Source organism: Oncorhynchus tshawytscha, linkage group LG14 (genome assembly GCF_018296145.1).
Source record: "Oncorhynchus tshawytscha isolate Ot180627B linkage group LG14, Otsh_v2.0, whole genome shotgun sequence".
Classification (NCBI taxonomy): Eukaryota; Metazoa; Chordata; class Actinopteri; order Salmoniformes; family Salmonidae; genus Oncorhynchus; species Oncorhynchus tshawytscha.
In genome coordinates, this window is record NC_056442.1 from 25946501 (window position 1) to 25966802 (window position 20302).

At 45.2% G+C, this 20302-nt stretch overlaps 1 protein-coding gene across 5 annotated transcripts in view; it reads right to left on the reverse strand.

The window, feature by feature from the left end:
* Positions 1-10965: 10965 nt before the first annotated feature.
* The window catches only part of numbl (NUMB like endocytic adaptor protein), a 77110-nt gene continuing 67773 nt past the window's right edge, over positions 10966-20302 (reverse strand). For all 5 annotated transcript variants that reach the window (XM_024444739.2, XM_042297226.1, XM_024444737.2 and 2 more), the window contains 5 exons: positions 18693-18833; positions 18028-18235; positions 16745-17008; positions 14742-14921; positions 10966-14295 (listed from right to left, as the gene is read on the reverse strand). In XM_024444739.2, coding sequence (XP_024300507.1) covers positions 13412-14295; positions 14742-14921; positions 16745-17008; positions 18028-18235; positions 18693-18833 — 1677 coding nt within the window. In that variant the 3' untranslated portion in view covers positions 10966-13411. The remainder of the gene's footprint in view (positions 14296-14741; positions 14922-16744; positions 17009-18027; positions 18236-18692; positions 18834-20302) is intronic.

Sequence of the window (20302 nt, forward strand, 5' to 3'; positions counted from 1 at the left end):
CACCAAGCAAGCGGCACCATGAAGACCAAGGAGCTCTCCAAACAGGTCAGGGACAAAGTTGTGGAGAAGTACACATCAGGGTTGGGTTATAAAATAAATATCAGAAACTTTGAACATCCCACGGAGCACCATTAATTCCATAAGAAAATGGAAAAAAACACAAACCTGCCAAGAGAGGGCCGCACACCAAAACTCACGGACAAGGCAAGGAGGGCATTATTCAGAGGTAACAAATAGACCAAAGATAACTTCACGTCATTTCCAGTCACAACTTGTAGACTTGTTTACGTGCTGCTGTGCGTTTTGTTGCTAACCTTACTTTGCTACCTGACAACTTTACTTTTTAATTACCGTTTATATTTTTTGTTTTTCCCTCGCTCAACTTTTTTTAAATTCAAGTTTTTCACTCCGGACGCTTTATCTGGACGTGGTTCGTCAGAACCTCCACCAGCCGAAGCTAAGTAGTAACATTAACATGATGCCTTCTAATTGCAATCACTGTACTCATAATACACAGGAGAATGCTACAAGCCCAGCTTCAGACGCAATCGTTAGGCAAGGGTAATTTCAATGTAGGAAAGGATGAAACAGCGTCTGTGCCACCAGTAAGTACAGATAGTAGTATAAATCCCCTCGCACAGTCCCCGCAGCCGGACAACTTTTTCATGGCTTCTGAAGGGAAATGCTGTAGGAATGCTCAACCGGTGTCGCTCATTCAGCCGACAGAAACTTTCAACCGGTTCTCCCCATTTAAGCAGCGAGTCGGAGTCTGAGGCCGAGCCTTCTCTGGTCTCTACTCCCGTTACAGGGTCTGAGACGTCGAAGCCTCCCACCATAAGCTCTGACAAATTGAAAACCCTAGTCATTGGCGACTCCATTACCCGCAGTATTAGACTTAAAAAGAATCATAAAGCGATCATACGCTGTTTACCAGGGGGCAGGGCTACCGAAGTTAAGGCTAATCTGAAGATGTTGCTGGCTAAAACTGGCGAGTGTAGAGAGTATAGGGATATTGTTATCCACGATGTTAGGATGAAACATTCAGAGGATTTACTGTGTTAAATGATACCTCACCTCCTTTTTACACTAGTGACCATATCCCTGCACATCTCGCAAAGGCGGAGGTGTTGCAAACATTTATGATAGCAAATTTAAATTTACAAAAAAACAACATTTTTGTCTTTTGAGCTTCTAGTCATGAAATCTATGCAGCCTACTCAATCACTTTTTATGGATACTGTTTACAGGCCTCCTGAGCCATATACAGCATTCCTCACAGAGTTCCTTGAATTCCTATCGGACCTTGTAGTCATGGCAGATAATATTCACATTTTTGATGACTTTACTATTCACATGGAAACGTCCACAGGCCCATTCTGGCTTTCGGAGCCATCATCGACTCCAACATGTCTCCGGACCTACTCACTGCCACAGTCATACTCTGGACCTAGTTTTGTACCGTGGAATAAATGTTGTGCATCTTAATATTTTTTCTCACAATCCTGGACTATCGGACCACCATTTTATTACGTTTGCAATCGCAACAAACAATCTGCTCCGACACCAACCAAGAATCATCTAATGTTGTGCTATAAATTCTCGGACAACCCAAAGATTCCTTCCAGACTCCCTCCGCCTACCAAAGGACGTCAGAGTACAAAAATCAGTTAACCACCTAACTAAGGAAATCAATTTAGCCTTGCGCAATACCCTAGATGCAGTCGCACCCCTAAAAACAAAAAACATTTGTCATAAGAAACTAGCTCCCTGTTATACAGAAATTACCCCAGCTCTGAAGCAAGCTTCCAGAAAATTGGAACGGAAATGGCGCCACACCAAATTGGAAGTCTTCTGACTAGCTTGGAAGACAGTACCGTGCAGTATATTTTTCCAACTTAATTGAGGAAAATAAGAACAATCCAAAATGTATTTTTGAAACTGTCGCAAAGCTAACTAAAAAGCAGCATTCCCCAAGAGAGGATGGCTTTCACTTCAGCAGTGATAAATTCATGAACTTCTTTGAGGAAAAGATCATGATCATTAGAAAGCAAATTACGGACTCCAAAACTCAGTTGTCCTGAGTCTGCACAACTCTGCCAGGACCTACGATCAAGGGAGACACTCAAGTGTTTTAGTACTATATCTCTTGACACAATGATGAAAATAATCATGGCCTCTAAACCTTCAAGCTGCATACTGGACCCTATTCCAACTAAACTACTGAAAGAGCTGCTTCCTGTGCTTGGCCCTCCTATGTTGAACATAATAAATGGCTCTCTATCCACCAGATGTATACCAAACTCACTAAAAGTGGCAGTAATAAAGCCTCTCTTGAAAAAGCCAAACCTTGACCCAGAAAATACCTTTTTATCGAAACTTCCATTCCTCTCAAAAATGTTAGAAAAAGCTGTCGCGCAGCAACTCACTGCCTTCCTGAAGACAAACAATGTATACGAAACGCTTCAGTCTGGTTTTAGACCCCATCATAGCACTGAGACTGCACTTGTGAAGGTGGTAAATGACCTTTTAATGGTGTCAGATCGAGGCTCTGCATCTGTCCTCGTGCTCCTAGACCTTAGTGCTGCTTTTGATACCATCGATCACCACGTTCTTTTGGAGAGATTGGAAACTCAAATTGGTCTACACGGACAAGTTCTGGCGTGGTATAGATCATATCTGTCGGAAAGATATCAATTTGTCTCTGTGGATGATTTGTCCTCTGATAAATCAACTGTAAATTTCAGTGTTCCTCAAGGTTCCGTTTTAGGACCACTATTGTTTTCACTATATATTTTACCTCTTGGTGATGTCATTCGGAAACATAATCTTAACTTTCACTGCTATGCGCATGAAACACAGCTGTACATTTCGATGAAACATGGTGAAGCCCCAAAATTGCTCTTGCTGGAAGCCTGTGTTTCAGACAGAGGGAAGTGGATGGCTGCAAATGTTCTACTTTTAAACTCGGAGATGCTTGTTCTAGGTCCCAAGAAACAAAGAGATCTTCTGTTGAATCTGACAATTAATTTTGATGGTTGTACAGTCGTCTAAAATAAAACTATGAAGGACCTCGCCGTTACTCTGGACCCTGATCTCTCTTTTGACTAACATATCAAGACTGTTTCAAGGACAGCTTTTTTCCATCTACGTAACATTGCAAAAATCAGAAACCTTCTGTCCAAAAATGATGCAAAAAAAATTAATCCATGCTTTTGTCACTTCTAGGTTAGACTACTGCAATGCTCTACTTTCCGGATACCGGTTAAAGCTACCCGGATAAAGCACTAAATAAACTTCAGTTAGTGCTAAACCTGGCTGCTAGAATCTTGACTGGAACCACCTTTTTTATTCATATTACTCCAGTGCTAGTCTCTCTACACTGGCTTCCTGTTAAGTCAAGGGCTGATTTCAAGGTTTTACTGCTAACCTACAAAGCATTGCATGGGCTTGCTCCTACCCATCTTTCTGATTTGGTCCTGCTGTACATACCTATACGTACGCTACAATCACAAGACGCAGGCCTCCTAACTGTCTGGCTTTCTCCTATAGGCTCCTATAGGCTTTCTCCTATAGAGCTAATTTTTTTATGGAATGGTCTGCCTACCCATGTGAGAGACGCAGACTCAGTCTCAACCTTTAAGTCTTTACTGAAGACTCATCACTTCAGTAGGTCCTATGATTGAGTGTAGTCTGGCCCAGGAGTGTGAAGGTGAACGGAAAGGCACTGGAGCAACGAACCACCCAACCACCTTTGCTGTCTTTGCCTGTCCGATTCCCCTCTTTCCACTGGGATTCTCTACCTCTAACCCTATTACAGGGACTGAGTCACTAGCTTACTGGTGCTCTTCCATGCCATCCCTAGGAGGGGTGCGTCACTTGAGTGCGTTGAGTCACTGACGTGATCTTCCTGTCTGGGTTGGCGCCCCCCCTTGGGTTGTGTCTCCCGGCCACAGTGCCTCCCGACCCCTCCTGTCTCAGCCTCCAGTATTTATGCTGCAGTAGTTTATGTGTCGGGGGGCTAGGGTCAGTCTGTTATCTGGAGTTTTTCTCCTGTCTTATCCGATGTCCTGTGTGAATTTAAGTATGCTCTTTCTCATTTTCTTTCTTTCTTTCTCTCTTTCTCAGGACCTGAGCCCTAGGACCATGCCCAGGACTACCTGGCCTGATGACTCCTTGCTGTCCCCGGTCCACCTGGCCGTGCTGCTGCTCCAGTTTCAACTATTCTGCCTGCGGCTATGGAACCTTGACCTGTTCACCGGACGTACTACCTGTCCCAGACCTGCTGTTTTCAACTCTCTAGAGACAGCAGGAGTGGTAGAGATACTCTGAATGATCGGCTACGAAAAGACAACTGACATTTAATCCCGAGGTGCTGACCTGTTGCACCCTCGACAACCACTGTGATTATTATTATTTGACCCTACTCGTCATCTATGAACATTTGGACATGTTCTGTTATAATCTCCACCTGGCACAGCCAGAAGAGGACTGGCCAACCCTCATAGCCTGGTTCCTCTTTAGGTTTCTTCCTAGGTTCTGGCATTTCTAGGGAGTTTTTCCTAGCCACCGTGCTTCTACACCTGCATTGCTTGCTGTTTGGGGTTTTAGGCTGGGATTCTGTACAGCACTTTGAGATATCAGCTGATGTAAGAAGGGCTTTATATATATTTTTATTTTATTTATTTATTTATTGATAACCCTAAAGGAGCTGCAAAGCTCTATAGCGGAGATTGCAGTATCTGTCCATAGGACCACTTTAAGCCGTAAATGCCACAGAGCTTGGTTTTATGGAAGAATGGCCAGAAAAAGGCCATTGCTTATAGAAAAAAAATAAGCAAACACATTTGGTGTTTGCCAACAGGCATGTGGGAGACTCCCCAAACATATGCAAGAAGGTGTTCTGGTCAGATGAGACTAAAATGTAGCTTTTCGGCCATCAAGGAAAACGCTATGTCTGGCCAAACCCAACACCTCTCATCACCCCGAGAACACCATCTCCACAGTGAAGCATGTTAGTGGCAGCATCAGGCTGTGAGGATGTTTTTCATCAGCAGGGACTGAGAAACTGGTCAGAATTGAAGGAATGATGGATGGTGCTAAATACAGGGAAATTCTTGAGGGAAACCTGTTTCAGTCTTCCAGAGATTTGAGACTGGGATGGAGGTTCACCTTCCAGCAGGAAAATGACCCTAAGCATACTGCTAAAGCAACACTTGAGTGGTTTAAGGGGAAACATTTAAATGTCTTGGCATGGCCTTGTCAAAGCCTTAGACCTCAATCCAATTGAGAATATGTGGTATGACTTAAAGATTGCTGTACACCAGCGGAACCCATCCAACTTGAAGGAGCTGGAGCAGTTTTGCATAAAACAATTGGCAAAAATCCCAGTGGCTAAATGTGCCAAGCTTATAGAGACATACCGCAAGAGACTTGCAGCTGTAATTGCTGCAAAAGGTGGCTCTACAAAGTTTTGACCTTGGGGGGTGTATAGTTATGCACGCTCAAGTTTTCTGTTTTTTTGTCTTATTTCTTGTTTGTTTCACAATAAAAAATATGTTGCATCTTGAAAGTGGTAGGCATGTTGTGTAAATCAAATGATAAAAACACCCAAAAAAATATATATTTTAATTCCAGGTTGTAAGGCAACAAAATAGGAAAAATGCCAAGGGGGATGATTACTTTCGCAAGCCACTGTATACAGTGGGGCAAAAAAGTATTTAGTCAGCCAACAATTGTGCAAGTTCTCCCACTTAAAAAGATGAGGCCTGTAATTTTCATCATAGGTACACTTCAACTATGACAGACAAAATGATTTTTAAAAATCCAGAAAATCACATTTTTTATGAATTTATTTGCAAATTATGGTGGAAAATAAGTATTTGGTCAATAACAAAGGTTTATCTCAAAGCCACTCCTTCGTTGCCCGTGCGATGTGTTTGGGATCATTGTCATGCTGAAAGACCCAGCCACGTTTCATCTTCAATGCCCTTGCTGATGGAAGGAGGTTTTCACTCAAAATCTCACGATACATGGCCCCATTCATTCTTTCCTTTACACGGATCAGTCGTCCTGGTCCCTTTGCAGAAAAACAGCCCAAAAGCATGAGGAGTGGCTTCGTAAGAAGCATTTCAAGGTTCTGGAGTGGCCTAGCCAGTCTCCAGATCTCAACCCCATAGAAAATCTTTGGAGGTAGTTGAAAGTCCGTGTTGCCCAGCAACAGCCCCCAAACTTCACTGCTCTAGAGGAGATCTGCATGGAGGAATGGGCCAAAATACCAGCAACAGTGTGTGAAAACCTTGTGAAGACTTACAGAAAACGTTTGACCTCTGTCATTGCCAACAAAGGGTATATAACAAAGTATTGAGATAAACTTTTGTTATTGACCAAATACTTATTTTCCACCATAATTTGCAAATAAATTCATTAAAAATCCTACATTGGGATTTCCTGGATTTTTTTTCTCATTTTGTCTGTCATAGTTGAAGTGTACCTATGATGAAAATTACAGGCCTGTCTCATCTTTTTAAGTGGGAGAACTTGCACAATTGGTGGCTGACTAAATACTTTTTTGCCCCACTGTGTGTGTATATATATATATATGTGTGTGTGTGTGTGTGTGTGTGTGTGTGTGTGTGTGTGTGTGTGTGTGTGTGTGTGTGTAAATAACACATATAGCATCATTGGTTTTTCCTACACTCCTTTCTCTGACCAAGGGCACTGCTAATGTACTTTACCACAAGTTGCACAGCCAATCAGGAGGAGGATAGGCAAGCAGACAGACCAAGAGTACTGGCTCTTGAAAGCAGTCTTACAGCGAGGTTGTCTCCATTATGTACATATAGGCCATTAGCTCTGCAATGTCTCTAGATCATTCCACCCTCAACCACCTTCTTCATAAATGTCAGGTCAAGTTAGAAGGAATTGAATTGCATAAGAACTGATGTGATGTCCGGTCAAGCTGTAGAAAACCAGCCACAGTGGAGTGAAGGTGTAAGAACTGACCCGGGAACATAGGTGGAGGTTCTGTTGATGGAGCGCCCTGGGCCATCGCTCTATTTCTTCCTCCGATTGGCTAGTTCCTGAAAGACCAAGGTCATGTGAAGGTGATTGATCTGTTTTTCTGTGTAGGTTTCTCTCAGGGATAACAGAGGGTGGTAAATCAGACTAAGAGACATGAAATGACAACAGCCATTTCCTTGGATCAGACCAATGACAGTGTGTACATGGATTTGGCCATGTGGCGTTTCATGCCTCTCGTGGAAAACATGCCTCCTTTACAGAAGGAACACATTCCTACCCTCTATTCCCATGTTAAGACGAGACATAAACAGGAAATGTGCTACAAATTGATTAGGAATATGAAGTAGCTAACAACTAGGTATATTTTTACAACAACGGTCTCATAGGTTTAGCATTGTGGCAGGGTTGGGGTCAATTGGAATCGAAGTCAGACAATTCAGAAAGTCAATTCCAATTCAATAATTGAATAAAGGGCTTATATTTCCAATGACTTCTCAATAAACTGAAATGGAGAACCTACTGTATATCAAAAGTTGTTTACATTTATTTTAGAAATGTAAATTGAAATCACTTCCTGAATTGACTGACTGTAGCATAATGTAGGCAGAGGAAGGTCAGAAGTACAGCACCTGATCACCTACTGTATATCCATTATGGTCTAAAAGAGTCTGGATTAAGATAAAATACTGGATTAAATTAACCTGAACCAGCATGAAGTTTACATTGATCTTGATGAATGGTTCTGTTCTACTAATCCATTAGTGGCATTGTGATTAGTAGGGGGGTTCAGTGAGCAGGATGGCAGGGATCTAAGGCTGCGTTTACACAGGCAGCTGAGTTCTGATATTTCTTTCACTAATCACATCGGATCTTTTCACATTTCACATGCCCCCAGAGCACCACCCGACCCTTAATGTTATGACGTAGCACATTGCAGGTGCGGCCCACTGTGATGTGTGAGTTCTGGAGCATAATGGAGAGGTGATGGGGCCTATATTATATTATATTATGACGGGAAAAATTAAATGCGCACACAACCAAACACACACACACCGCAACAATTCCTACTCCAACAACTTAATTTTATCAATGGGACTATAAATGTGGACATAAGACAGAGTTAACCTGCTGGAGGATATGGGACAAAAGAGATTCCTATTTTAGATGACGCTCTTACAATGACTAATGCAAAATGGATCAGTTGTGTAATGCGCAATAATCCTTTCTCGCCACTAGGTGGAGGTACATCAACAGCAATGTCATTCTCTGCCTGCAGCGTCAAAACGCAGTGGCTGACAAAGTGACAGTGATTGGACAGTGATTTCTCGAAGTAGGCAGCCGAGCCACTATGGCCTAGATATCTACTGATATCATTGAACCATAGTACGTTTTGACAGCAATGGTTAACTCAATGTAATCTTGTCTGTTTTGAATGATGACTGAATGATGATGTACATGCCAACTGTTTATCCATGTTGGCTTACTGTAATACATGACTCCCATGTAGAACCAGGCAGCATGAGATCAGGATGGCAGATTGCAGATTAAACACACTAGTGATGACCCTTACTGCATCACATAATGTACAGGAGCTTTGAACAATTGCATAACGTCTTGCATCTGTTGTGTACACAGATTTAGACGGCAGTGAAGGTGGTGGAAAAATCTAAGCATTACGTTCAAATGTAGTCGGGCATCTGTTCCAACTATGGAAGTCTATTTTATTCCCAATGATGGTCATAAACGATAATCCCCTGTTGGAATAGGTTAGTTGTATGTATATTGTCAGTTCCACATACTGTGGACTACCCACATTGGTCTATGGGTAGTCTACGTGGACATCATGTCCTCCCTAGGACACCCTAACAGCTATCAGGCTTGGTATTTATGAATGACAGCTGCTGGCAGGGGTTGGTAGGAGCTGGCAAGGGATGAAATGGCGCCAGTGCGGTTGGGCAGTGCCAAGGCCCCAGTCAGAGCTCCAGGTTTGGGCACAATGGTGGGGAAAAGAGTGGGAGGGGTGAGGAAAAAGCACTGAGTGCCCAACCAGCCAGGCCTCATAGGCAACAACATCAACCAACCTTCTAGAATGGTGGAAGGTGTGTGTGTGTGTGTGTGTGTGTGAGAGAGAGAGAGAGAGAGAGAGAGAGAGTGGGTTGGTAGGGTGCGTGCACGTGCAAGCGTGTGTGTGTGCAAGTACATGTGCAAACGTGCTTGCGTTCGTTTACATGTGTGTCTGTGTGTGTGTGTTTTGACATTTGACGTTGCTTGGGGCCAACCGACTTCAAACCACCATTTTTACACTGAAGATAAAGGATTCTTTAAGCAACATAATAAATGTTAAAATACATCATTCACATGTTCAAATGACCTTGTTGAATGACTGTACGTGTGAGAACAATGGACTCTGAACTGATCAATGTCTAAACGTATGTAATGAATCTACTTAATCACCTCCCTCACCTCAAGGACTTTAAAGGTCACGTGCGAGCACTTACATTTCACATCCATAGCAATTCCCAACATGATTCTAACGGTGGTAAAGCCACTTTTAACAGATGTGATCTGGAAACAGACGTGCCACAGTATCCATGCACCAGTCTTAAAAACACCAGAAACAATAGCAGTGAACGTATGCTCATTCCAGTATCTGGGTAAGAGCTATTACACAAACACAATTACTGATTCTGATTCTTCTATCACATACTGCCATCACACCCTCACTGCACTGTGTGACGCACCAGATGGGAAAGCAGATCAAAAATGATTGCATAAAATTGCACTGTTTTTTTATTGTTTAGGGGTTTGTTTTAATGAATGACTTTAGGGGATTATGAACCCATCTCATTAAATGCAGGGATTCATTTTCAGACACCTGGGCCAGTAGTCATAAAGCATCTCAGGGTCGGAGTGCTGATCTAGGATCGGGTCCCCCCCCTGTCTATGTAATCTGATTCATAATGATCTAAAAGGAGAAACTGAGGCTAGATCAGCACTCTTACTCTGAGACGCTTTATGAATATGGGCCCTGCAGTAGAGCATGTCCATAATAGAAACAGTGAGAAGTCTTAGATGGCAGCTTCTCCTCAGGCCAGACAGACACCACTAGGATTTGGCCTACATGTGAGCACATTAGTCTGCTTTATTATTTCTAGCACCATTCTTTCCTTATGGCAGTTTCATTTATATACGCATCACGCTTTTTCTGCCTACTCTGGCAGTTTTGGGGTGTTTATAAATGACCCTTTCACTGCTGTGTCCATGGCAACCCATTTCCCTTGCACTGTGCTGTAGTAGTGGGGCCTGTCCTCGTTCTGTCTCTCTCTCTGACTGTGTCTTTGTTGTGTTTCCTGTTGTCCCGATTCTTCCTCAGCACTGCAGTGAGCAGTTGGGGAAAGACAATGGCGAGAGAGTTAGTACTAAAATGACTCAAGTGTTCTGTGGCTGTCCTCTTTTTCATGGCCCTTGGGGAAGAAAAGGGGCCTTGTCTGGTCGCATTAGCGGCCTGAGCTTTTGTCAAGACACTGGAGAAGGCTGCCCGGCGCTGCTCTGCGAGTCCTGTGAACAGCGGTAGAGTCGGCAAGCGTAGTCAGTGTGTTCAATAAGAGAGAATTCTTCGACACTTTACTCCATGACTTTCAGGGCAAACAAGTAGGTTTGAGATTTTTTTTTTTTAAATACAACTACGGAGATCATTTACTTCATTTAATGACTGGTGCTGTTCAACTGTTGACCATCTTTAGAAGTAGACAGTTGACATGAGTGTTTTTTTATGCCAATGGTACATGCATCACCGTTGGCACAGGGTGAGGATACATTTGATCTAGTAGTACTGGGGAAGATAAAGTTCTTATGAATTGGTGGGGATAAGACAGGTACATGACCTGCATTGGGAGAAAGGGAGGGAGAGCACGATACAGAATGCAAAAAAACACAGACACCAACAAAAGTTTAATATTATATTATTTATTTATCTTTGTACAATGTAATTACAATACAAATATGTAGGTTTAAATACAAAATTCTGTAAATAAAGAATAAAAATAAACTCCACTGGTTTGTTATCACTACACTATGGTTTACAATCAAGTTTAGGAGGTCATTTAGTTTCTTATTCTGAACGTCATTAACCTACATTTGAATTTAGAGGGCGTGTAAATAACGGGAATTTAACGAAATGAAAACAGCAATTTCATGAATGACTACGTTTTTTTCTCTTAAAAGGTGGGGAGAGAATAAATGTAGAAAATCGATTTGTCTAAATGAGCAAAAACATGGGCCCCTCACTGGTGATTTATATCTTTGCGAAAGCGAATGGATGTCAGCCAGTATTGTGCCGCATGTAAAAATGACAAAGCCTGATTGGCCGAGGAGTCCTAAGGAGTTAATGACCAGGAGAGCGGGATGGATGGAGCCTGTTTGTCTAGTTGTGATGTCCATTCAATAACACTGGTCCCCTGGGTCCCACTCCGTCTCACTCCCAGACACTCATGTCGTCTGGGGCAGGATCGTACATAAAGCAGTATAATGACAAATAGCATAAAGCATCCCATCGAAGCACATGCGTTTGCCCCGCCTTGACCTGCCAATGGAAGTCCTGCCAAGTGGGCTAAAATTCCAATATGGGGTTGTAGCTATAGTATACTGCATATTTATTGTCTTTGTGTGTTTCAACTAAAGTTCACGGAAGGAAATGCTTGCCTCTTTTGAGATTACGATCAAACAGTAAAGTATTGTTTCTGCGGAGTGCTAAATGCATGGTGACTATAACTCTAACAGAAGTGCCTTTGTTTGGGAGCAGGGAAAGGAGTTTAAAGGAATGAAACAACCAGTCTGTTTAACGTACCGTTTTTGCCTGTATGGTATTTGATTAATCCAACCCCTTTCTTCTTTCATCTTTTCTCAGTTCACCACAGCCTTTCAATAGTCCACATCCTCAAACTCATTCTCACATGCCCACGTTCTCTCAGTCTATCTTTCACCTTCTCCATCTCCCCCGACTAACCGTGTCACTTTCATGTCTTTGTTTTCCCTCTACAAAGATGGATGCCTTCCTCTGTCTGTTTAAAGTGGTAAATGACTCATCACTTATTCTAGCCATCTTTACTCAGCCTGGTAGACCACACACAGCAGGTGCCATAACTTCTGCCCGTCACAATGGCCTCAAGACAAGAGCCTGGATCCAGAAGCCTCTACAAACGGACTGTAGTCCCATTATGTCAGAAGTGCAGCTTGACCCAGCCCACTGGGCACACACCGATTGAATCAACGTTGTATATACGTCATTTCTAGGAAATTGCATTCAACCATCGTGGAATAGATGTCTGTGCCTATAGGGAGGCACTACTTTTGCCCAAGGCCCTATATGGGAATAGGGTGCCATTTCAAACGCAGCCCCAGTGACAAAAAAAACATAACTCACCCCAAACTTACCCTCTTTATCTTACGAAGTGCTCAAGATCTCCCATCCCTAATCTCTTAAATCTTAGGCTCTCCAAATAGACTCTCATAGTGTTGACTGACTACACGCATGTTTTAGAATATAATGCGAATCAACCAACCAACTTGGAATGTGCCGCACTATTTGGACCCTTTCCAGAATGTTCTAGGTTTCTAGTGTGTCTGCCCTGCAGGTGGAGTGGCACTGGGACAGAGGGGTGAGATCACCATGGTGATTTAGCTAACGGTGACTCATTTGGGTTGAGTAAGCAAATTGACGGTTATATATGGATTGGTAATAAATAGAGGGTGAAAAAAGCATGCTATTTACACTCGTTTCCAACCTCTGGTTTGATGACTCACTCGCTCTCTTTGCTCTCTCCGCTGACACAGTTGCAGCTGCTAGGTGTTTTCCTCCTCTTTTCAGTTCCACACAAATAAATACAGGGAGAAACAACAATGTAAAACTATAACAGGTTAAAAGCTAAGTAAAAATCATAAATATAACCATTTTGGCAATCAAACTGTCTGTCACTCTTATTGGTCGACGCCTCCTTTGGGGTCTCCACCATAGATTCGTGTCATTGGCTAGTCAACCAGGGCCTTTGCTGTGCTTGGGTACCATCAACATAATCTCTCTCAGTGTCTCATCTCGGTGTCATGTGATGTATCCATATTCTCTGGCTCTTCCATAGATCCCCACGCAGAACATGATTGCTAGAAATCCCAGGGAATGCATCGCGAGGAACCCCATACACAGTCATCATGTCCCCCCTTCATTCAGACCCAATTTACATCCTGGGGTCTCAACAGAGGAGGAGAAAATCAAGAAGACGGGGAGCGACAGCATTTAGGGGCAGGGGGCTGGAGGGGGGGAGTGGAGTGGTTCATTGTGGTTGGGTGTCTGCATCATCATAGTCTATGCAGTGGCCTGACCTGGGTTAATACAGAGTTAAAGCTCGATCTCAAAGGTCTTTTGCAAGTCATTGGAGAAAGGGTTGGGCGCCGCCTTGGGTTGCAATTTGGTCTCCAGCGCGGCCCACTTTGCCTCGAAGCGATCAACCTCCTGGGCATTGGCTGGGGGCGGGTTGGCCTGCTGTGCGCCCTCCGGTGGCCAGCTGCTGCTATTGCTGCTGGTGCCGTTCTGCATGATGGTGGCGGGGGAGGTGGGAATGTTGTGGGGGAGGCCGTTGACGGTGGGATGAGCTCCGAAGGGTGGCATAGGGAACCCGCCCGGCTGGCCGGAGAAAGAGTGGCGGTGCCCGCCGGTGAGCGTGCCCATTTTGGGCCCTGTGCACATGCCCATGGAAGGCCCGCCAGTAGAGCCGCCTGCCGTGCAGAAGACATTAGCCACCATCTGGGAAGGCGTGATGCCCACCACAGGCACACTGGCGTTGGAGTACACCATGCTGTTGGCCAGGGCGGGCATGTAGGCCTGCATGGGTACAAACGCTGGCTGCAGGGGTGGCTGGTTATACAGGCTCACGGGCGCAGGAGTGGCATCAAACGCCAAGGGAAACGGCTGCATGGAAGTGGGCAGGGAGCCAGGCACCCCTGGCATGGTTGCCCCCGTTATGGGCACACCTGACATAGGTGGGCCAGGCATAAGTGGGTTAGACATAGGTGGCACAGACATAGCTGCGTTTGACATGGGTGGCCCTGGAATGGCAGGGGTGGGCTGGATGGGTGGCGGGGGCAGGTTGGGGGTCTGTTGCTGGGCCTTGACGGCCTGGGCCACCTCCTCCAGCCAGCGCTCAGCCTCGGAGGGCGTCCTCCTGTGTCCACTGTGGACAGGGGACTGGACCGGGGGCTCCGCCTGCACCCAGGAGGACGTGGCTGTGGGAGAGAAGCAGAGAACAACACGTCAATCACACGTTACATCAACCCTGCTGCTGGATCTCTCTTCCGCTTTACAATGACAAGCACAGAGGACCCACACACATCCTATTCGGCAGCCTTTTCTGATTAGGGCCGGGATTCAATGCAAGGGTTGAGCCGACATGTGCAGCATTTACCATGAACGGGATCTCTACAAACATCAGGGAAAGGGACTTTGAAAAGCTGCATTGCCGGCTGTTTAGTGACCTACGCTACAGCACACCACAGAGATACACACAAATAACTGACACTTTTCAGGCAAATCAGCCTTACAAGCATTAGAAGCAAATCAGCATTAGAAACATTACAAATACAAAATGCAAAGTTGGAGTTGGGGTGTACAACACATGTTAAGCCAGACTAGAGCTCATAGAGAGAGAATGATAAGGTAGTCAATGAGTTACCTTGCAGGGGGGCGGGTGGAGGGGGGATGGCTGGGGGCACAGTGCAGGCTGGCAGGCCGTTGGGGGTGGGGTTGGAGAAGAGTTCCTCAGAGGGCCTGGTGAAGGAATGGTTGATCTGGCTGCACAGAGCGTTGATGCTGTTGTCTGCCTCGCCACACACAGACAGATCCATCTCTGGGACTACAGAGGGGGAGAAGGATTTTGAGGATTGGCTTTCCTTTGGATGATTTGATGGCAAGATTAAAGTCTTGGGACAAACATACACTTATATAATCATATAGGATTAAAGTACATGACACCGGATGTAAACATTTCTAAGCCCTTTATTTAAATGTAATCTGTTCCCATGGTCCTATGAGGTCTTCATCATCTTTTGTACTTCAAAGTCAGAAAATAAAAGTTCCTCTGTAACACACCCAACAGGTCTGTTATTCATGCATGAGATTATCTATAGCCTAAATCCTTAGTGTAGAAAACAGAAGGAAAATCTCAACCTATAAACCAGTAGATAAAAAATAGCTCATCATTTGTGTAATTCCCCTTTCAGTGACCTGTCCCTGACAGAGAGAGTGAGCGAAGCCTGTGGAGAGCAGAGAGAGTTGTGAGGCCAAACAGAACCAGAGGGGTCAATGGTGGACGTAATTCCTATGGAACGCCCGCTGCACGGTCTCTCTGTTGGGTCCTATTCATTCGGGCACAGCATAGCAAAACCTTTTGCAACGGAAAATTAAAATGGCCATTTATTATTGGACAGGTTTAAGGAGTCACTCCCTGTTTCAGACCATTTTCTTCTGTTTGGTGCCCAATGAATGACCCTGCTTAGAATAACTACTCCAGGTGCAGATGTAGTGTTTTTCTGTCTGGAGACAGCAGTCTGAACTGCTTTGTTCCTGACAGGCCTGCCTTGTAAGGTCTCTCTTTCTGAACATTTGATTGGCCCATAGGGTTCAAAGAGGAATGGAGAAGCTGTGGGGTTTCTCTGTGTAGTAGTGTAGTGTGTGTGTGTATGCCTGTGTGCGTGCATGTGTGCGCGTGTGTCTGTGTTTGTGTGTACTACAATCCCTGGATCTATGGCTGTAGAGGGACTGGTCTAGTGGAGACTATTTATAGACACATTGTTCACTGAGAGACCCTGCGGACTACTGGGGAGGGGCGAGGCAGTGAAATTAGCTGCTACTGTGTGTGGGTGTGTGTACATGTGTCGTGTGCTTGCGTGTGTTCATGCTTGTGTGGCTTCTATTGCTGGCTAAGTGTGTGCGTGGGTGTGTGCGTGTCTTCTATGCATGCGTGGGATTCAAATAGGTACAGATCCTATACGAAAGAGAGAATCTCTGGACACAACGCTAGTACTGCTACTGTACATGAATGTAAATAGATGTCAGGTAAAATTGTGCTGCAACCATCAGAGGTGAAATGTGTGTTTATTAATGATTCAAAGCTGAGGTCTGCTCATTATAACTATAATCAACATAACTGAGAGGTTTAATCTACCTCACTACAGCAGGAACAAAAATCTGTGTTGGGAATCCTAATTATTATACTTGTTAAAAATAACCATTACATGGACTCAGCAATCAGCCACAGCAATCAGCCACAGCAATCAACCACAGCAATCAGCCACAGCTTTAATAACACACTGATGATCAACTTCAGTGCTATTATGACCCCGATCAATGAATCTCTGGCTTTACTTGTTCCTGGTCAAATACTAATAATTATAAACACCATCATACTTTGTCATTAAGGTTCAGAGTTTTTCCTGACCCATGATCTGACCGGGAAAAAGTCCTGAATTATCCTTGGTCAGGTCATGAAGAGAGGAAAACTCCAGGCTCTGATTGACATTAGCCTTGATTTCCAGGATTCCTCCGAGTGATGAACACTACATGGAAGTGTGGCATTGCAGGACTATGTTGTCCTAGACTGGTGAGGCTAACCACTCTTTGTCCTAGATCGTAGAATGCAGAGACTTAGCTAAGCTAACAAAGAGAGGTGAGGCTAACCTGGGTTCTTGCTCTGGAAGTCGGCGGTCTTGCGCTGCAGGTTGGAAGGCAGGTCGTTGAGGCGCAGCGAGAGCTGCCTCTTGAACGGCGAGTTCTTCCCGCTGAGGGCCGGGAAGCCCCGGAAGGAGCCCTGCCGCACCAGCTGCTCAATGGGCGCGTGGCGCCGCGGGATTGCGTGCTCCACCCCCTGCCCCACGGGCGAGGCCTCGCCCTCAGGGGGTGAGGAGGTACCAGGGGGGATGGCTGGGATGGTACACGGGGGCTCTGGAGAGTACAATTTGCTATGGTTAATGTTGGGCTACCATGACCAGGGTTAATGTTGGACTATAATGACCTGGGGTAATGTTGGACTACCATGAGTTGGGTTAATGTTGGACTACCATGACCAGGGTTAAAGTTGGACTACCATGACCTAGGTTAATGTTGGACTACCATGACCTAGGTTAATGTTGGACTATAATGACCAGGGTTAATGTTGGACTACCGTGACCTGGGTTAATGTTGGACTACCATGACCAGGGTTAATGTTGCACTACCATGACCAGGGTTAATGTTGTACTACCATGACCAGGGTTAATGTTGTACTACCATGACCAGGGTTAATGTTGGACTATAATGACCAGGGTTAATGTTGGACTATAATAACCAGGGTTAATGTTGGACTACAATAACCAGGGTTAATGGTGGACTACAATGACCAGGGTTAATGTTGGACTATAATAACCAGGGTTAATGTTGGACTACAATAACCAGGGTTAATGGTGGACTATAATAACCAGGGTTAATGTTGGACTACAATAACCAGGGTTAATGTTGGACTATAATGACCAGGGTTAATGTTGGACTATAATAACCAGGGTTAATGTTGGACTACAATAACCAGGGTTAATGGTGGACTATAATAACCAGGGTTAATGTTGGACTATAATAACCAGGGTTAATGTTGGACTATAATAACCAGGGTTAATGTTGGACTATAATGACCAGGGTTAATGTTGGACTATAATGACCAGGGTTAATGTTGGACTACAACTAGTAACCACTACAGCCAATAACACTGATAAAGGTTTCTACCTGCCAACATACAGTATATGTGTTGTTACACTTCAGAGTGATAGAGGTGAACAACAACGACGATCCACAGTGAGTGAATCCTCCTGTTAGCTCTATAACACAGGCCGCATTTGACTTTCCAGTAACTTTCCAGTGATACATTAGAACGTGAGTGACAGATGTTTCTGTCTGTGTGTCTGTGCTGCTCTTCATCTCCGGATGAGACATACCTTTCTTCTTGTCCTGCAGCTGCTTCATGATGTCATCGCGCTCGCCACCCTGCTGGCTGGATGACGTCACGCGGAACGAGCCCTCGCGCACGAAGGAGGTGCGGCTGGCGTCGAACGAGGCTGTGACGCCGCACTCCTTTTCGCGCCGCTGCTTCCTCTCCAGACAGGCGGCGAAGGCACATCCCACGGCGTGGCTCATACGCTCGCCCTGGTGACCACAACACACCCGGTCAACACCCCTCCTCAACACCCTTTTGGTGTGTCTGTGTATGTGGGTGCATGCATGTTTGCGTGTCTGTAAAACTCTGTTATGTGTGAATGGGTACTAATACAAAAAAATACACAATTGACAAGTCTGAACATAGCCTGAAGCCAGTCAATTTCCCTACTGGAAAATGCTTTATCAAACCAGAACCATGTCTGTGAGGAATGACTTGGCACTCCGTTTTCATTCCATTATGCTATAAAAGTGGTTATCACCCTGGAGGAAATGTGGCTCAGAGTGCCAGGAGGTCACAGTCAATAGCGCTCCAAGAAGCAATTGAGATAGAGATAACCCTAGAGTAATCCTAATCTCTGGGCGAGCGATGCGGGGATTGGATTAATCTAGTCGCTGGGCTCTCTCTCTCTCTCTCTCTCTCTCTCTCTCTCTCACACACCCTCACCGAGTCCTTCAGGGCCATGAAGCAGTGGCAGATCCAGCGGCGCGTGGTGCCGTCACGGCAGATGTAGGAGAAAGCCTTGTCATAATTGCGGTCGGGCGCGCAGAAGGACACCTTTTCAATGGTCTGGTCTACGATGAGGTCCTAAAGTCAAAGAGATGACGTGTCAGAGAAGGCTGACTTGACCACATCAGAAATGAAACATATCACACATAACATGGTAGCCTATAGAGAATGCATGTGATTAAAACACTCCTACTGAAATGTAATTATTTGGTGAGGAAAGATCATCTCCCGAGAACTAAATCTTACTAAATCTTGTTTACAGCTCTACAAAACATATTCTAAAACATGGAGAACCACTTTTTCTCTTGTTCCAGAATCTGTATCAAGCTCGTTCAGGAGTCTTGGCTAGTGACTGTAGGGAACTATAGGGTGAGGAAGGGGCCCCTTCACTTACCCCCCCCCCGCCCCATGCCACTAGTGGCCCCTGACACCCTTTGAGTCAGAGTGGAAAACAAGAGATGAAAGGGAAATGGGGCTCATACACTCATTCAGGGACTTCCTTCCACTCTTCTATCGGGGAATAGGAAGAGGGGAATGAATGAAGTGGGCAAGGAATAAATAACAGTATTTTCATTCAGAGCCAATTAGTAGATGAAGAGAGGCTGGTGGGGGAAGTGAACGTCTGTGTGTGTGTGTGTGTGTGTGTGTGTGTGTGTGTGTGTGTGTGTGTGTGTGTGTGTGTGTGTGTGTGTGTGTGTGTATCCGTGCGTGCTGGGTTGCCTAGTGGTGGATGGAGGTGAGGGTGTGGGTTTGTGGGGGTGGAGGATCCCTCAGAGGCATGCCACTGAAAAACTGGAAGGGGGCACAGTGCTGAGTCATGTCACATGGGTCAGATATGGAGGTGGAGTGAAAGAGGGCTTTCTTCTCTGTGACGGTGGTGTTCTTTGACATTGACTTTGAGAGGACCAGGAGATGGGATTTACAAGAAAGGGGGAGGTGGAGAGATGCTGAGGGAGGAGGGGGGGGGTCCATTTGTCTTCTGCCACAGGAAACAAAAAAAGACTGCTTAGTGGGACTGTTCTCCCCCCCCCTTCTTTTCTCTGGCCTGAAAAGAAAGGTGGGTAATTGCACTCGCAATAGGGGCCCCTAGCGGCCAGACAGTCCTGTCCTGAGGTGTGTGCGTGTGTTTCTGTGTGTGTTTCTGTGTGTGTTTGTCAAATAAAAATAAAACACTGTGTGTGTGTGTACTGTCACCCTCCCCTACCCAAAGCCCCCTTTGACATCCATCAGTAACACATGTCAAGTGTGAAAACTCAGCAGTCCGGCCTAAAGTAAGTCTAATCTGGCCTGCGAGGATAAACACAGTCATCGGGACAGGCACGCGTTGCAGCCCTTTTGCACTGAGCCTGAAGGGTGACATCATCAATCTCAGGCCAGACTGAGAATGGCAGGTGACCTGGGAAAGGGCTGGGGGGTGGGTAAGGAGAGGCGGGAGAGCAGCAGAAGGTGGAGGGTAGAGGGGGAGTGACTGCCAGCTTCTCGCCTGCTGAGCAGTTCTCTCTCTTTATCTTTACAACATACTTTTCCTAATACAGACGTAGGATCTT